Raw genomic sequence first — 17,514 nt, forward strand, 5'->3', positions numbered from 1 at the left:
GCTGATAGGAAGGCAACAGTAACTCAAATGACCACTCGTTACAACCGAGGAAAGCATAAGAGCATCTCTGAATGCACAACATGTTTAACCTTGAGGTGGATGGGCTACAGCAGCAGAAGACCACAGCAGGTGCCACTCCTGTCAGCTAAGAACAGGAAACTGAGGCTACAATTCACACAGGCTTACCAAAATTGGACAATAGAAGATTGGAATAATGTTGCCTGGTGTGATGAGTCTCGATTTCTGCTGCGACATTCGGATGGTAGGGTCAGAATTTGGTGTCAGCAACATGTAAGCATGGATCCATGAGTTCACTGTACTCAAATGGCCTCCACAGTCACCAGAACTCATCCAATGAGCACCTTTGGGATGTGTGCAGAGATTCGCATCATGGATGTGCAGCTGACAAATCTGCAGCAACTGCGTGATGCTATCAAGTCAATATGGACCAAAATCTCTAAGGAATATTTCAAGTACCTTGTTGAATCTATGACATGAAGGATTAAGGCAATTCTGAAGGCAAAAAGTGGGTCCACCCGGTACTAGTCAGCTGTACCTAATAAAGTGACCAGTGAGTGTAAAATACTTGTTTAAATAGAGTTGATTTTCTGTTCATTTTTTGAACAATATAATTGTTTTATGTTCATCCACTTAAATTTCACAGACAATGCTCACTATTACTGACTCTTAAGTGTCTCTAAAGCTTTATGAGTTTCTTTGTTTGTTAAACCCAAAAATAACAATGTGGAAAAAAAGCTAAAAATCTGTAACCATTGATTTCCATACTACAAAAAAACAAATACTATGGAAGTCAATGGTTACAGGTTTCTAGTTTCTTCAAAATATTTCCTTAAAAAGTCCTCCTAAAAGTTTGAAAGAAGCAAATAATGACAGATTTTTCTTTTTTGGGTGAACTATCACTTGAATTATTTTGTGTTGAAGGAATGCTGGAACTGTGTAGCTGTAACTACACCAGGGCAGTGGACTGTATTATGAGGATAGATGTTAACAATAAAATAAAATGTAGGGATTTAAAGTCAAGAGAAAGATTTAGTTTTTAAGATTTAGAAGAGTTGCAAGTAAGGTTTGAGTTTTTTAGTTTTGGGGTGTCTGGGTGCAGCTTAAATAACAACATTAATGTTTGTTTCTTCACTCTGTGAGCCATAAATGTGCTAATGCTAAGTCTAGAATGGTCAACAACAATCATTACTAAAGTAGTTATGTTTGAACTGCAATAATGAACAGAAAATTGGTTTTCTAAATTAAGTGATTGAGATTAATTGGCTCAACATGATGTAGACTGTATGTAGACTGTGTACCAGACAAGTTTAATTTACTAAGTAATTTAAATGAACATTATTTGACATCATTGGTTCAAAAGTAATTTTGCTATTGGGCTCAATTTCCCTAAAATGAGTTTAAATAACGATTTAAATGTGAGTGGAAATGTGTGTCATAATTAAATTAAGCTACACCAAGGATTTACTTTGTTGAGCGTACATTTGTTTGAGTTTTAAATAAATTCAAAAAACTGATTTATTATATAAATATATATACATATAAAATACATATGCACATTCTGCAGCAATACTCCAGTCTTCTGTGTCACATGATCCTTCAGAATCATTCTAATTTGCTGACTGGTAATATTTAATCATATTATCAACACCATCAATGTTACATCACAGCCAAAGGCAAGATGTCAGCATCAAAATTAAATTGACCAATGTGACTACAATAGTGTTGTAAACACAGTCTATCTAAATAATACAATCATTCACATAATTTCACTCTTACTTCAACTCAACGCCCTGCAGTAGTAGAGAAATCAAATGCAAGAGGGACATTCAGGTCTCATCCTGAGAACCTAAATGCACTTTACTATAAAAAAAGAAACACAAATTGAAAATATCTTCAGCCTCAAATCCAAATGGAAATGTTTAATCCATGCTATACGTCTAAGCGGTAACTGACCGTGGCTTAGACAGAGACCCAGTGTTAAAAATAGTCTGTTTCACCTTGTTACACTATGCTTGACAGCTTGACTACCCTTCAGCTGTAGTGCACATATGGGCCATACTGTGAGTACAGAAGAGTTTAAAGAGCCTCGGGCAGCTTCCCTCAGTTTCCCATTAATTAATACTATGGTAAGCTGCCCGTCCTGCTCAGCTATGCATGCCACTTTTTTTTGCGATGCATTCAGCAAACAACATCATAAACTGTGCTCCCCTTAGTGCTTTCCAGCTTTTGATCAGCAGGTAAAGGTGTCAGATGTTTTCTTAAGCAGAAACAAACATGCATGTCTTTGACTTTGCTTATATAAGAAGAGGTTAGAATGTCAATCACTTTTACAATATACACTCACTGGTCACTTTATTAGGTACAGCTTACGAGTACAAGGTTGGACCCCTTTTTGCCTTCAGAACTGCCTTAATGCTTTGTGGCATAGATTTAACAAGGTACGGGAAATATTCCTCAGAGATTTTGGTCCATATTGACATGAGAGCATCACGCAGTTGCTGCAGATTTGTCGGCTACACATCCATGATGCGAATCTCTGCACACATCCCAAAGGTGCTCTATTGGATTGAGTTCTGGTGACTGTGGAGGCCATTTGAGTACAGTGAACTCATTTTCATGTTCAAGAAACCAGTCTAAGATGATTCACGCTTTATGACATGGTGTGTTATCCTGCTAGAAGTACCAATGAGAAGATGGGTACACTGTGGTCATCAAGGCATAATGAATGATTATTTGAATTACTGTTGCCTTTTATCAGTTTGAACCAGTCTGGCCATTCTCCCCTGACCTCTTGTATCATCAACAAGGCATTTGCGCCCACAAAACTGTCGCTCACTAAATATTTTCTCATTTTCTGACTATTCTCTGCAAACCCTACAGACGGTTGTGCATGAAAATCCTGTAGAGCAGCAGTTGCTAAAATACTCAGACCAGCCCATGTGGCACCAACAACCATGTCATGTTCAAAATCACTTAAATCATCTTTCTTCCCCATTCTGATGCTCGGTTTGAACCGCAGCAGATCATATTGACCATAACTACATGACTAAATGCATTGAGTTGCTGCCATGTGATTGGCTGATAAGAAATTTGCATTAACGAGAAGTTGGACAGGTGTACCTAATAAAGTGGCCGATGAGTGTATATGTAGTATTGCAGTCTCTAATAAATTAGCAGCTTCTGGTATTCTTTTTTAACTCTCCAAATCATTTTTACTCCCATTTGGTGCTTGCCAGATGCAAATTGTCCTAGTAAAGTTGGAATAGTATTTGTACTATTTGTATTGTTTTCTTCAAACTGCTTGTGTTATTCACATCCGCGAGCTGCTAAATAAATAATTGCAAAATGCTAATTTAAAATGCAAATGTAATTTTGGACTTTGCTTCTAGCGTATCTTTTATGACACCAATGCAGGATTCAATGCACCACTGCCCTAAACTAATGACCAATATTTAGTCAGTATGTCAGAACTTGTAATGTGACCAAATGTCCAGAACTGATTGAACATTGTTCTATTTATTAAAATGAAAATATGCAAAACATTTTGCATGCATTATAACGTTCACTTTAGCAGTGTTTTAATTTTGACATGACTCCACAAACTGAACTCTTGCTTTTAAAAAATATAATTCACGGAAAACTGAAATTTTTGTCATTTACTCCCCCTTTTCTTGTTCTGACCTGTTTGACTTTCTGTCATTTGCCGAATACAAAAGAAAATATTTTAAAGAAAGAACAGACCCTACCATGGAAGTCAATGGTTACAGGCTTTCAGCTTTCTTCTAAATATGGTCTTATGTATAAATAAACAGAATAAAGATGCTCATAATGGTTTGAAACCATTTCAGGGTGAGTGAATTTTCATTTTTTTTTGGTGAACTATACCTTTAATTGATTAGCAAGGGATCTTTGACCCAAAACAGCATTTACTCATTATTTACTCCCTTCCCATTCCAAAACTGTTTAGATTTTAAGGATTTTTAACATTTTTGTTCACTAAAAATGTCTTCAAAGGAACATTGAGCTCCAATGACTTTTATTAAAAAAGCACCAAGATTATCATAGTGATAGTGATTTACATATACGATGTTCTTAAACCGACTATACTAACCTAACAACACTTGGGGTTATGTAAAAATGTAAACCAAACAGACGATAACATTGACAGCAATGTGTTGTTTGACTTCATCTGAGCATTTTTCAGAAATGTTTGTCAAAGTAGAATTTTGCCTCACAAAACACAACAATAAATGTAAAAATATATACACATAAATATACAATACTTGTTTACTGTTTACTTGTGCTACTGTCCATTTTTTGGACAATATATTTGTTTTATGTTCAATCCACTTACATTTAACAGAAAAATTATTCAAATTTGCTCAATATTTACTGACTCTAAAGTGCTTCTAAAGTGTTTCTTTCTGACTTACACACTAAGAAAAACATATACTATGGAAGTCAATGGTTACTGGTGTTCAGCTTCTTCAAAATATCTCCTTTAAAAGTCCTAAAAGTTTGAAACATGTAAAAGATGAGTAAATAACGACAGATTTTTCTTTATTGGGTGAACTATCACTTTAATTGTTTTGTGTTGAAGGAATGGAGGAATTGTGTAGCTGTAACTACACTTTGGTAGTGGATTGCATAATGAGGATAGATGTTAACAATAAAATTTATCTTTAAAATGTGCTGACGTCCATGATATTTGTGTGTCCTACTATGGAAGTAAGTGGTTACAGGTTTTCGGCTTTCTTCTAAATATCTTCTTTTGTGTTCGACAGAATAACGAAGCTCATTATGGTTTGAAACCACTTAAGGGTGAGTACATTTTCATTTTTGGGTGAACTATCCTTTTAATTGTTTAGTAAGAGATGTTTGACCTAAAAAAGGGGATGTTTGACCAATAAAAAACATTAACTCATCATTTACTCCAATCCTATTCCAAAGCTGTTTAGACGTTTGAGTACTTTTAATATTTTTGTTCACTAAAAATGTCTGCAAAGGAACATTGAGCTCCAATGACTTTCATTAAAAAAGCACCAAGATTATCTTGTCATAGTGATATGCAAGCATTTTAATTTCGGAGCAAACTATCCCTTTAAGAAAAAAGACAACGCATTAATTTACACTAATGTTCTTAAACCAACTACACTCAACAACACTTGAGGTCATGTAAAAAGGTTAACCAAACAGACGACGACATCGACAAGCATGTGTAATATGTGACAGAGAAGAATCATCACGGCAGATTTAAGCGCACAGACTATTTCTTGACCCAAGAAGCGATAAGAAAATATGTTCTCATCTCATGCACACACAGGACGAGTGGTAGTCATAGAAACTTCAAATATGAGAGGAAAATGAGTGTGCAAGTTTACCTCTGAGATTTAATGCTGTATTTAACATCACAATTCACATAACAAATGGAACACTCTGATGAGAATCCATGGATGCTTGCTTTTTGATATAACCATGGGGAAATGGGACGATTTTACAATAAAAATCTACACAGTTTAAGCTGTCAAGTCATCGATTTGCATATAAATCAGTAAAACGGGTTATTTCAATGAACTGAAATCAGAACATTGGCGACTAGTTTTAACTGCCTAGTGTCCATTTGGGGGATTTTAGGGTGTTTGGAAACCCAAGGAAGGAAAGCCTGAACAGCTTAATTTCTTTTCATTCTTTCACAAGGAGCTTAGAGCCATTTCAATTACCTGCGGTTGTGCCATTTCATATTAAACAGAACGCAAGTCCAATTCCATTTCAATCACTGGGCACTTGGGAATTTAAGCAATAATGACTAAATCTGTAAACAGGACAGTCTCACTCTGAACACAGCATCCAACCATAACACCTGTGGTGGGCATGGTGTGAATACAAATAAAAATGGCCAGGCACAATTACATGAACCGGCAGCTTTTACCAGTGAGGCTCTTTCCAGGTCTCATGGCTCAGTGAGGTGGACCGATGATGAAAATTACCTTTTTAGACCATTTGTCTGCTCCAAGTCAATATTTTGGTTAGAAGTCAGACATAAATCATAGGCTTTGAATAGGTTTTAAATAATAGTTTTCACCAACAAAAATATGAATATTCTGTAATCATTTACCAACCCCAATGCCTTTTCCAAACCGGTTACTCTGTGAAACCACTTCAAACAATAGAGTGCATTTTCCTGAATATTTCCTATTTTTATTGTTATCTGAAATGCGCTGCCTCACAATCCAAAGCAACTTGCAAAATGCAATTAACATCAAGAAAGCAAAGCATACGCACACATTTGTATTGGTGTTGAATGAGAGTGAAACTCCTGTGTAGCACATTTCCCACAAACCATTAGTCTGAGTTTCATTTCAAACATTTGTTTAGGCTTGACTTTTATAATAAATGTTGTTTACAATGAACGCCACTAAAAGTTCTATTTTCATTTCATTTTCTGTTGTAAACTCTGTCAAGTTTAAAGCATTTGCAGTGGAGTGAGAGAAAGTTAAAGATGTTTAAAATGTTTAATATGCTTTCTTTCGTATTGTTGTCTATTCTGTGATTGAAGTTTGTTAATTGCTTCTTGCTCCAATTCTGTGTTTTGTCCCAGTGACTTTCATGTGTTTTTTTGTATCTCAGCTATAGAATTTTGACAATGTACAACAGAAGACAGGCTTACAGGAGTTTGGGCCAGTTAACCTTTGATTTACCACTATGACATTCTTAGAATAAATCTTGTGCAGGACAGGCAACAACACGGCTGCCTGTTCAACACAACATAAGCTCATTCTGAAAATGTAGCCCTATGTACTGTTTCATTTCTTTAAAATGAAGGCTACGAGGCGGTATGATGCCGTTCCTTTTCTCGCTTACCAGCTGAGCAATTACACCTGCATGGATGACTTTTCTGCTGTTATCAGTTTGTCCAGTAGCTCGACACATACGTCGGCGGACTTGAGATGCAGAGTGGAGTTGACCGTGACAAAAGGGTACGAGTCCGGTGAAGGACACCTCCAGAAAGCAGGTATGACAAAACAAAAGCCAAAAACTAATATAAACAAGTAAATAAGAGGATGACATTGTGGTAAAATCTGAAAACAGTACAAACCAGGCTGCTGTAAGGGCTTTTTCTTCCTTTGGATTGCTTTTGAAAACACTGCGGTTGGATTTAGGGAAGGGGTGATTAGGTCAATCTGTGCTTTTTAAAACACTATTAGTTGGGTTTAGGGAAGGAGGTGGGTGGGGGGATTGGTCAGTTGGTCAGTCAGTCAGATAACGGCAGGTGGATTTACGTGAAAACAGCAGGCACGAATGGCGCTGGCGAGAGAAATTTGAGATCTGAAAAATTGTACACAGCAGTCTCTGGCAGATTTGTGAAAACAAAAACTGCAAAAAAAAACGTAGCTTTTGGGAGGTATTTTGCTATCTCCAGAAATGTATATAGGGCTATGTAATTAGTATAAGCCTGGATTCGTTTAGCACGTTGTGGAAAAAGTGCCATAAGTGTATCAACAAACTGAGGACCTGAGAAGAAATCACCTCAGTTTTGACTGTGCCCGATGAATGTAGAAAGCCACTAGTCTCAGTTTCATGCCCGTGGATTATTGGCTGGATATCTGACACATACGGCACACTTGGAAGGGCCCTTCAAATCATCCTAATCTTCCCCCTCAATAACCGCCTCTGTTTCCAAGCCTGGCTGACTGTGTGTCACAATTTGGAAGGTTTCCCTAATGATCCAAACCAGCAAGTTGTTTGACCTATATGACATATTTATAGTAGATCAAGTAAAATATCTAAACAAAAAGGAGATATCGGCTGCATATGCGGGGGAAATTAAGTTGAAATAGAATCTGGACAATTTAGTCCTTAGATGGTTCATTGCAGTGCAGATGAGGACAATTTGGTATCAGTTTAGTAACAGACCATAACCGATTATGATGTTCTGATGGTTTTCTGATGTCATTTGTTATAGTACTATACTATAGCAAGGGAAGCAAGATGCATGTGTGAGCAATAAAAAGCTCTAACTGTTTAAATAGCCTACATTCAGACAGATGTCACTGCTTTTTGTGTTTGCTGGGACAGAATTTCTTGAACACTGACAGTATGGTAGAACCCGAGTTTCCCTTAAACACTAAATAAACTCCATCGCTCCAACTCTTTGACCACAATGAACACAATGCTGAACATTTCGTTATCACTTAACTGATGTTTGATACATTCAAGAAGTGGGCTTTCTTTGAGCAGGTAAAATTAAAGCTTCAGTTCATATATCTGACTGCTTTCATTTAAAGACAAAATTGTATATATTTGAAGTCGAAATAAAAATTGAGGATACATCGCATCGTCTATTTACCCTGATGCATCGTGATATTGAATTGAATCAATGACAGGATAACAGTAATCAAACTGAGCCTCCTGACCAGTATACTGTAGGTGCACATCCCTAATGCTGATGAAAAAGAGGGCAAATATTGGGCAATGTTGCCAGGCAATATTTTGCAGTAATGTTGTGATGTTGCTTGGTAATTTTTCTCTTAAGAATGGGCAAAAATATTGTATCTGTAACCTATTGCCCAAATTAGTTACCCTGTGTCTCACCTGGTAGCCCATTTCCAATAAGAACACCAACATTGCTTGAAAAATTAGCCCTGAAATATGCTACAAACAAATGTTTATTCTTAGAGTCTTATATGGTAAAGCTGTCAACAAAGTGAAAATCATATCATTATAATAAAAATTTGTTTTAATGCTTTTCGAAGCACTCAAAGTTTATTAGGACAATCTTTTGCAAAAGTAACAACATTTTTGACAATTATACAACATTAAGACATGTTATTTTTTGTTTAAAAGCCAGGTGTTTTTAGTGGAAAGTGTGTGATAACACATAAAATACCATACAAAAATATTTCATGGTTACAATGTTTTTTTGTTTTACATTTTTTTCTGCTTTTTGGAGACAGATGTGCAATTGTTGTTGTAAAACTTTGTGATGTTTGTGAATAATTGGTTTGTTATTTATGGAGATAATGCAAAAATCATGTTTATAAGGGGTTTAAACAGTTATGTGACAAAAGTGTATGAATATAACCAGCTTCTAACGGTAAAAATGTCCTAATACTTTTTTTACATCACACTTCATAAAAACAGACTGCAGAAACACTTTGATTGACATCCTGCCTTTGTACATGCCATCGAAGAGGAAAAGTCCCACCCATCAGTGATGATCTATCTCTCATAGCATAAACAGCCCTAAGTGAGAAGCAGCCATCCACCATTAGAGTGTGCACTATAGATAATGCCAACGGCTAAGAGGATTATAAATGTGGAGCTTTAAGATGCACAAATGAAAACAGTAGTCTCCATAGACTATCTCTTCTGAGCCACTGGTCTTGCTTTGAATCTGCCGCTATGCTAAGGCAATAGCGCTTATAGCTCCGCCACCTTTTGAAAAGAGGCCTGGGAGCACAATCTCATTTTAATTTAAAGCGACACTCACCAAAATGGATCAAAGCGGGCATTTCAAAGAGGTATTAGAAATTATGTGTGGGATATTTTGAGCTGAAACTTCACATAAACACTAAAGGGACATAATAAAAGCATAATAGGTCCCCTTTAAATGGTGTTTTTGTGTCCTTTTTGTTGCTTTAAAATTTCAGTACTCATTCACTGCTACTGCGCTGACAAAAATGACTAGTGCAATGTCTATTTTTGATTTCCATAAAGAAAATATAGCAAGTCATACTTAAAAGGGTAAATGATGTCAGAACACTTATTTCTGGATCAACCATCCCATTACCAGGCTGTGTTCTTACCTGTGTTTATCTGTCTGTTAGGTCCTCTCATCATGTAGCTGAACTCTTGGCAGCTCGCGCTCTGGCTGAGGCCTCCAGACCGAAAGCACAGTTCCTCCACCAACACCATGGCCCTCTTACAAATGTCGTCATCCCAGTCCCCCGACATCCTCCAATCCGCATCGCACACCAGCCCTGCACTCAACCAATCACGCCGCAGCCCTCACCGTCCACACCAATTGGACGGCGCCCGAGGGGAGAGAGAGTGTGTCTGGCCACTTTCTACCGTAGGATTCCGATCAGACGTGGATTTTGAAGGACAATTTTTCAGCAAGGAGCGGAGACGGTCTCTTTACGACCGTTAATTGAAAGCTTTAATGTTTGCTAAACCCATCGGTAAGTGAGCCACAACCGCTCTTTTCAATAATAACATAGGCTCCTGAGAGGGGAAAAATCAGGACAAAAAGAATGAGAGTAAGACAATGCACACATTAATGAAGCTAAATTAAAAGAGTGAGACATCCATTACTGATCTGTTGCTTTTGTGCACATACTTGTTATAAAGGATTACAATGACATCCCTGAGTCCTCGTCATGGTGAGGAAGGTCAAACTGGATTCAATTCACAGAAACGTTTGGAATTTTCTTCAATGGATAAACAGCACGACTATATTTAGGTCTGTTGTTCAGAAAGCATAGCCTAGATTTCCTGGGCTATTACTCTGAGTTAAATCATCAGTCAGGGAAGAGGAAGTGTTTGCAAGCTCAGTCCTTAAAGCAGCATCAGGGCAGGGTTGAGTCTGTGACGTATGGTGTAATTCCACTTTGCTTTTTTACATTCAAGTTCACTTAATGTTCGCTGAGGTCCATGGCTGTATTTCTGGAATGTTCCACAGAAGCTTTGAAACAGCCTAAAGAGGGGCAGAGAGAGAGAGAAAGTGTGTGTGAGAAAGAGAAAACGAGGCACACATCATTAAAAAAAACTGCTGTAAAATTATGGTTAAATTATAAAGGCAACCCGCTGGGTGCACAGAGCTCAATAGCATGCAGAGAAGAACCGTTCATTCTGGATATCCATTTCTTCCCAAAGACAAACAGCTCTGCTCGTACAGTGCATCTCAGGAACGAGGATGTGGTCAACCACAAAACAAGTTTATCTTGTAAGCTGTTGTTGCTTGATACTTAGAAGATTAAAGGTGAAGTGTAACTTCTACTCTATTAACGATTCTAAAATTGCTAATTTGAGCTTCCAAACACACTGGCTCAACCAGTAGTGTTAGATTTTGGGCGAGGCTATTTGTTTGATTAAGAATGAGAGGACTCTCTCTTATTCATTATCTTTTTTTACCAATTCTGTTTGCTGTTAAGAAGAAGTCAGTGTTTTTACAATTTATGTCCCCAAATGGAACTGCATGGTTTGGATCAGATTAACTGACAACCCCAAACTCACACTAATAATTGTTTCAATTACAAATCTTTATTTCTATAGCGCTTTTACTACAATGTTTGTGTCAAAGCAGCTTAACATGGAGATTCTAGTAAATTGAAACAGTGTCAGGTAGGGCTGCACGATTCTGACTAAAATGAGAATCACAATTTTTTTTTGCTTAACATCAAGATCACGATTTTTTCACGATTCTGTATGTAAAATAAAGGTTAATATCAGTGGGCAATTATTATTATTTCTCAAACATATGGTAAAACAATAATAATAATAATAATAAAAACATTAGGCCTATGTGTACTGTAGGTCTACTGCTGGTTAAAATGCTAAATTTTGTATAGACTTGAAATGGTGGACTTAAAACAGACTTTAAATTTGTGCTGGTTGAATTCACAGTAAAGTGATGGCATCAGAATATAACTATTCATAATTCTGAACTTGAATTATGTTTGAGACATATGCTTGTCATTTGTTATTGACAACATTATTAGACCATTTTTTCATTGGTAAAATAAGACCAATGTTATTATTTGTTATTATCAGATTCCCTCCTGCATTAACATTACATTAACATTACACAAACATATAGGCTCGAGTAGTCTCACTGACCCAGTAAACAGTCTGCTCACTACAGTAGACATTCGTAGGCACACGCGCATCTTCTCGGTAGTAAACAAACACGTCAGCTCACATGTGATTTCGCGGCCTCGAATACATCATTACATTAAGACAGAAATTACATTTTGGGGTGAATTACACCTTATAAATACAGTATGTGACACTGTCAAGACCATTTGGAAGTGTTCATGTTGGTGAACAATGTATATAAAACAATATGAAGACTTGTGCATCCGCCTTTATGCTTCTCTCCTAACCTTAAATACATACTTGGCTAAATCATAGAAAAGCTGAATTAAGATCATATGTAGATTCGAATCGAGATTGTGATCTTTGTTCGATTAATCGTGCAGCCCTAGTGTCATTCCAGTTTTTAGAGTTCAGTGTGGTTTAAATTTCACTGCTGAATGTCCAAACACTGAAGAGCAAATCCATCTATGGGCAGCTTCACAAGTCCCAAACCAAGCAAGCCATTGGCGAGGAAGAAACTTTACCAATTAACTAAAGTGACGGAAAAAATATCTAAAGAAACCAGGCTCAGTTGGGCATGACCATTTCTCCTCTGGCACATTGACACATTGGCTCCACCAGTAATGTTAGATTTTGGGTGGGTCTATTTGTTTAATTAAGAATGATGGGATTCTCTCTTTTTTATTCTTTTATTCTTATTTATTATTTTATGTTTGTTTCAATTTGCACATTAATCTGAGATGTAGATTTGTAATTTTTATCCGCTTATTAAGTGTGACGTCACGTGAAGCAGCTTCCGGGTTCAAGCGTTATATCAAATTGTATGGGGAGACTCATCAAATGGTAATAATAAACATTTATAAAGCAATGTAATACTTTCGAAAATCCTGATCGTGATAGATATTGTGATTAATTTTTTTATAAATTCTTAGAATATTGCTGTCTGTGATGCAGAAAGTCCAGAGACTGTTGTATACACTGTGAAAATTCCCTTTAATTTGTGATATGACTAAAAATTGGTCATAAACGAAATTTTCTCAATTCAAATGAGTAGCGGCTTGGGTCCGTAAACAGTATTTTAGACGTCACCGATATGCCACGACTTAACAAGCGGATAGACAAACATCTAAAATATTTGAGTTAGTTAATTGAAGTTATTTTTTATGTTTGGGGTCAATAAGATTTATTTGTTTATTCTCAACAAATCCCCTTTTATTATATATTTATTTATTATACTTGACTGTTATTTCAATTGTAATAGCATATTAAATTACATTTTAACACAGGAATATAGTTCAATGGAAATAACATTCAAATATAATAAATAACAATCACAAACTATGGCAAAGCTGAAGGTTCCGTGTCACATGACCTTTGCTGATTTGTTCAAACGATGACGATGAATGCTCTGGTTTCCCCCACAAGTCCAAAGACATGCCGTATAGGTAAATTGGGTAAGCTAAATTGTCCATAGTGTATGTGTGTGAATGAATGTTTCCCAGGGATGGGTTGCAGCTGGAAGGGTATCCGCTGCATAAAAACATATTCTGGATAAGTTGGCGGTTCATTGTGCTATGTTAACCCGTAATTAATAAAAGGACTATGCCGAAAAAGAAAATGTATGAATGAATGATTGTTATCATAAATGCAAATCAAATGTTGTGATTCTTAATATATTTGTGAAAACTGTTTCCCTTTTTCAGGATTTTTTGATGAATAGTAAACATATTATTAGAATAGAATAGGCCGATAAACGATATTATATCGAATCGCAATTAAATTGATGTCGATAACGATGATAAGCTCTGGACATGTCTTTGGACTTATCAGGAAAACTGGAGCACCAGGAGGAAACCCACAGGAACAGGGGGAGAACATGCGAACTCCACACAGAAACTCGAACCAGCAACCTTCTTGCTGTGTGGTGACAGGGCTACCCACTGTGCCACCGCGCCGCCAGCTCTAGACATTTTTTATCTATATTGATCTAAGAGCCAATCACACAGCTGAAATCTGCAAAAATCTGAGTAATATGTAATTTGTTTTTGTTAATAATTAATATTTTAAAATGTTATTTAATGGACCCTCTATAATTTTTATAGCTTCGGTCATTGCTGGTATACTCTTTTAACGCTTGAAGCATTAACAGCTTATATCGAAATATATACAGTATTGTTATTGTACAATGTGGAAAATAATTATCGGTAACACTTTAGTTTAGGTCAAAATTCATGGTATTAACAAACCATTAACTAACGGCGCCAGTGGTGTAGTGGTTAGTGCGTCGACACATGCACTCCGGTGCTCGCGGTCACCTGAATTCAATTCCCGCCTTGCGATTCCTTCCTCTCTCTCTGCTCGCTATGCTTTCCTGTCAATAATCTCTACTGGCCTATACATTAAAAGGTGAAAACCCTGAAAAAATAATTATAACTAACACTACTAGCTTAATAAACTACTAATTAAGCGTATTAATATTTAGTAAGGTAGAAGTTGGGTTTAAGTTTTTGGTAGGATTAGTAATGCAGAATAAGATCATACTTTATAACTGCTAATGAACAGTTAATATCTTAATAGGATGGTAATAAGCCAGTAGTTAATAGCATGATTGGTGACCAAAACTAAAGTGTTACCTAATTATCAAGGTTGCATTTTTGCCATATCGCCCAGCCCTAGAATCGCAAAAATTGTGTTAATTTGAAATTTTTTGGTAGTATTATAAATTACAATTATTCAGTCCTCGAAGAAAAAACAAGATTAATTTATAAAAAAAAACAATTCTGACCCAAATGTTTGAAGGCTGGTTACAAAGTGCCCTCACCCAATTCAACAACAAAATCAAAAACAGCATTTGGAAAGGCACACTTCACCTTTAAGGTTAACACCCTGTTGTAACGGGGCAACACAACAAGATTCTAGTGACAGGCAATTTGTCTGTCCACACCGAATGTGAAAATGAAGCGTGGCACGGCACAATCACACAGCACAGACCATCACAACCATTCTCACAACACACTGCAGGTGAAAAACATACACACAAACAAAAACACTGTATTATCATGCTTTGGGCCAACTTTGACATTTCACATGATGAGGAGGATAAAATCATTCACACAGATAAACCAAATATTGACAAAACTGTATCACATCAAGACCACAGAACTAGACATAGCTCATCAACTTGTAATTCCAAGAAGCTCCTTGTTAATGATTCGAATAAAGGTCAGAACTATAATAACCAATACTGAATCCAGCACCTTTTTCCTTAATGCAGTAATGTTGACAGCAGTAATGAAATGTTCAATATCCAGACTGCTTAATGATTCTTGAGCATCGCTTCACAAATTATGTAATACGACAAACCTAAAACACACGTTACAAATCTCCGTTTTGATAGCGTTGAGAAAAAAGGTGTTGTAGCGATGCATCTGCTGAGGGCCGTGTGAGTATAATTTGTCAGCATGAGGTTCTGTATCTATAAGATCTCTCAGCGTTCTTCCTTTGTTCTGTGCTCATTCTGTCTCACGGAAACCAGGTCAAAGCTCCACCTTTCTTTTCTCTTTCCCTCGGTGTCTCAGATCTCCTCCAAGTGTTTCTTTCAACCCCTCTCGATGTCTCCTTCATCCCCTCTCTGCGTCAGCTAAATCGTTGCAAGCCCAGAAAAAGCGTGCAAATCTATCAATATGCATATCGATTTAACGACTGTCGGCTTTCATCGGTGAGTTTTTCTAGCTAGCAAAATCCCTCAACGCGTCTGATCTGTTCTCACTCTGACGGGACACCTCCTCTTATTGAGCCGATCGCCCATCTATCATTCTGATAGACTATTCTTCCATGCTTTTCAAGTCTGCAAAATGTCATTGGTCTTTCTTTGTAAGGCGGATGGTTTCTCTCCAGCTAGCTGCATCTTTTCCATCCATCTTTCCCTCTCTGATCCATCAATCAATCAGTCAAAGCCTTAAGTACAGCGATAAGTCATTTGGGGCAGGACTCAGGTCAAGACGTTCACCCGCACGCTCCTTCAATCCTTCGTTCAGCCCTCTTTCTCAGAGCTGCCTAATCAGCGTGTCCGAGCAGTCTATCAGTCTGGAGCATCATCTAAAGCAAACGCAAACAGATTGAGGTCCATTTATCTGTCCATCTCAGATCTTCGGCCCGTTGTAAAAAACAAGCCTCAGATTAGCCCATAAAAAGCACCCCCCCTCGAAAACGCCGTCTGTTCTCTTCGCCAGTAAATCTGTCTGAGTTTGACTTAAAAATGCAGCATATCTCAATCTGAAGATGGCCGTCTGGCAGCAAACTACAGTGTCACTGTCCTGAAATGCCAGGTCGATTCAGAATGAAGTTAGAGGGGAATGAAGCAGGTGAAAGAAAGAAAGAAAGAAAGAAAGAAAGAAAGAAAGAAAGAAAGAAAGAAAGAAAGAAAGAAAGAAAGAAAGAAAGAAAGAAAGAAAAAAGCAATGAAAGAGAACGGCATAAACTATAAGACCTGAGATGTAAAGGAAGTCAGGTATAGTGAAGGGCATGTTTGATATAGCATGTGGCCTTGGAGTCCAGACATAAGTGTCTGTATGTATGATCACCTCACAGCAAGAATGTCGCTGGTTTGAGCCCAGGCTGGGTCAGTTGGCATTTCTGTGTGGAGTTTGCATGTTCTCCCCGTGTTGGTGTGGGTTTCCTCCGGATGCTCCGGTTTCCCCCACAATCCAAAGGTATGTGTTATAGGTGTAGTGAATAAGCTAAATTGTGTATTGAATAAGCTACCCTTTCACAGAGTAGCCCCTTTCACACATACAGATCTTTCTGGAAAGGTCTGTATATGTGAACAGGCCCTTTTTGAAAATACAGATAAATTTCCAAATTTCTAAATTTTCAAAATTGCAATTTTCCGGAAAGAGAAGTTGTAACATTACTGGTTTTTGCCAGAATGCTTCGCTGTGTGAACACAGAAGGAAGATTGCCAGAAAGAGCCTGTTCATGCTTACGCCCCATTTACATGGAGTGTCAGCGTCAACGCTTCCCATTCACTTTGAATGGGTGACGTCAGGAGTTGCCAACTTCAGAAATGCCCTCTGTCGAGCGTTGACGCTAAAGCCCCGTGTGAATCGGGCATTAGAACACTCTGACGTGAGACGTCTACTCCAGCCAATCAGAACATTCAGACACATTCACATCCACGCTGTTTATGAAAATAAAAGCCTTTGAATATTTTTCCAGACACATTTAGCTGCTAGATGTTAGTCAGATAACGTTTCTATGTTACATCATAATGCCAACTGTGTAAAAAATTATTGATAAAATGCTCATAATAAGCCGCTGTTTGTTTACCTTTAAGCTCTAATTGACACGTCTCCACGTGAAGTGCAGGAGTGCTCCGGTAAGCGCCAGCACACACATATATTATGTACATCTTGACATGGGAAAGTATTCCTCCATATGTTTTCATCGAAGTTGTTCATAGTACTTGTAATGTAGTCAAATGTGTAAACATTTCGCTGCGGTTATTGCTACTGCCTTTGGATATCTCTGAAATAAGCTGCATGAATGCTAAATAAAAGTGAAAGCATCAAGTTGGATCCCTATTACGTTTACAAATACAATAGCAGCCATTTTTAGCTCATGTCTGGTTAATGATGTCAGAATTTACTGGTATTTTGGAATGGATGTGTGACTGGT

General features: G+C 37.3%; 1 protein-coding gene across 1 annotated transcript in view; it reads right to left on the reverse strand.

Moving 5' to 3' along the window:
* Window positions 1-17,514, reverse strand: part of syt3 (synaptotagmin III) — a 95,231-nt gene that overhangs the window by 69,314 nt on the left and 8,403 nt on the right. Inside the window, exons 2-3 of the mRNA XM_056453600.1 lie at window positions 10,361-10,717; window positions 9,828-10,245 (exon numbers count right to left, since the gene is read on the reverse strand). Of these exons, the coding sequence (XP_056309575.1) occupies window positions 9,828-9,975 (148 nt within the window). The 5' untranslated portion in view covers window positions 9,976-10,245; window positions 10,361-10,717. The remainder of the gene's footprint in view (window positions 1-9,827; window positions 10,246-10,360; window positions 10,718-17,514) is intronic.

The sequence above is a fragment of the Danio aesculapii genome, chromosome 3, assembly GCF_903798145.1.
Source record: "Danio aesculapii chromosome 3, fDanAes4.1, whole genome shotgun sequence".
In the NCBI taxonomy this organism is placed as follows: Eukaryota; Metazoa; Chordata; class Actinopteri; order Cypriniformes; family Danionidae; genus Danio; species Danio aesculapii.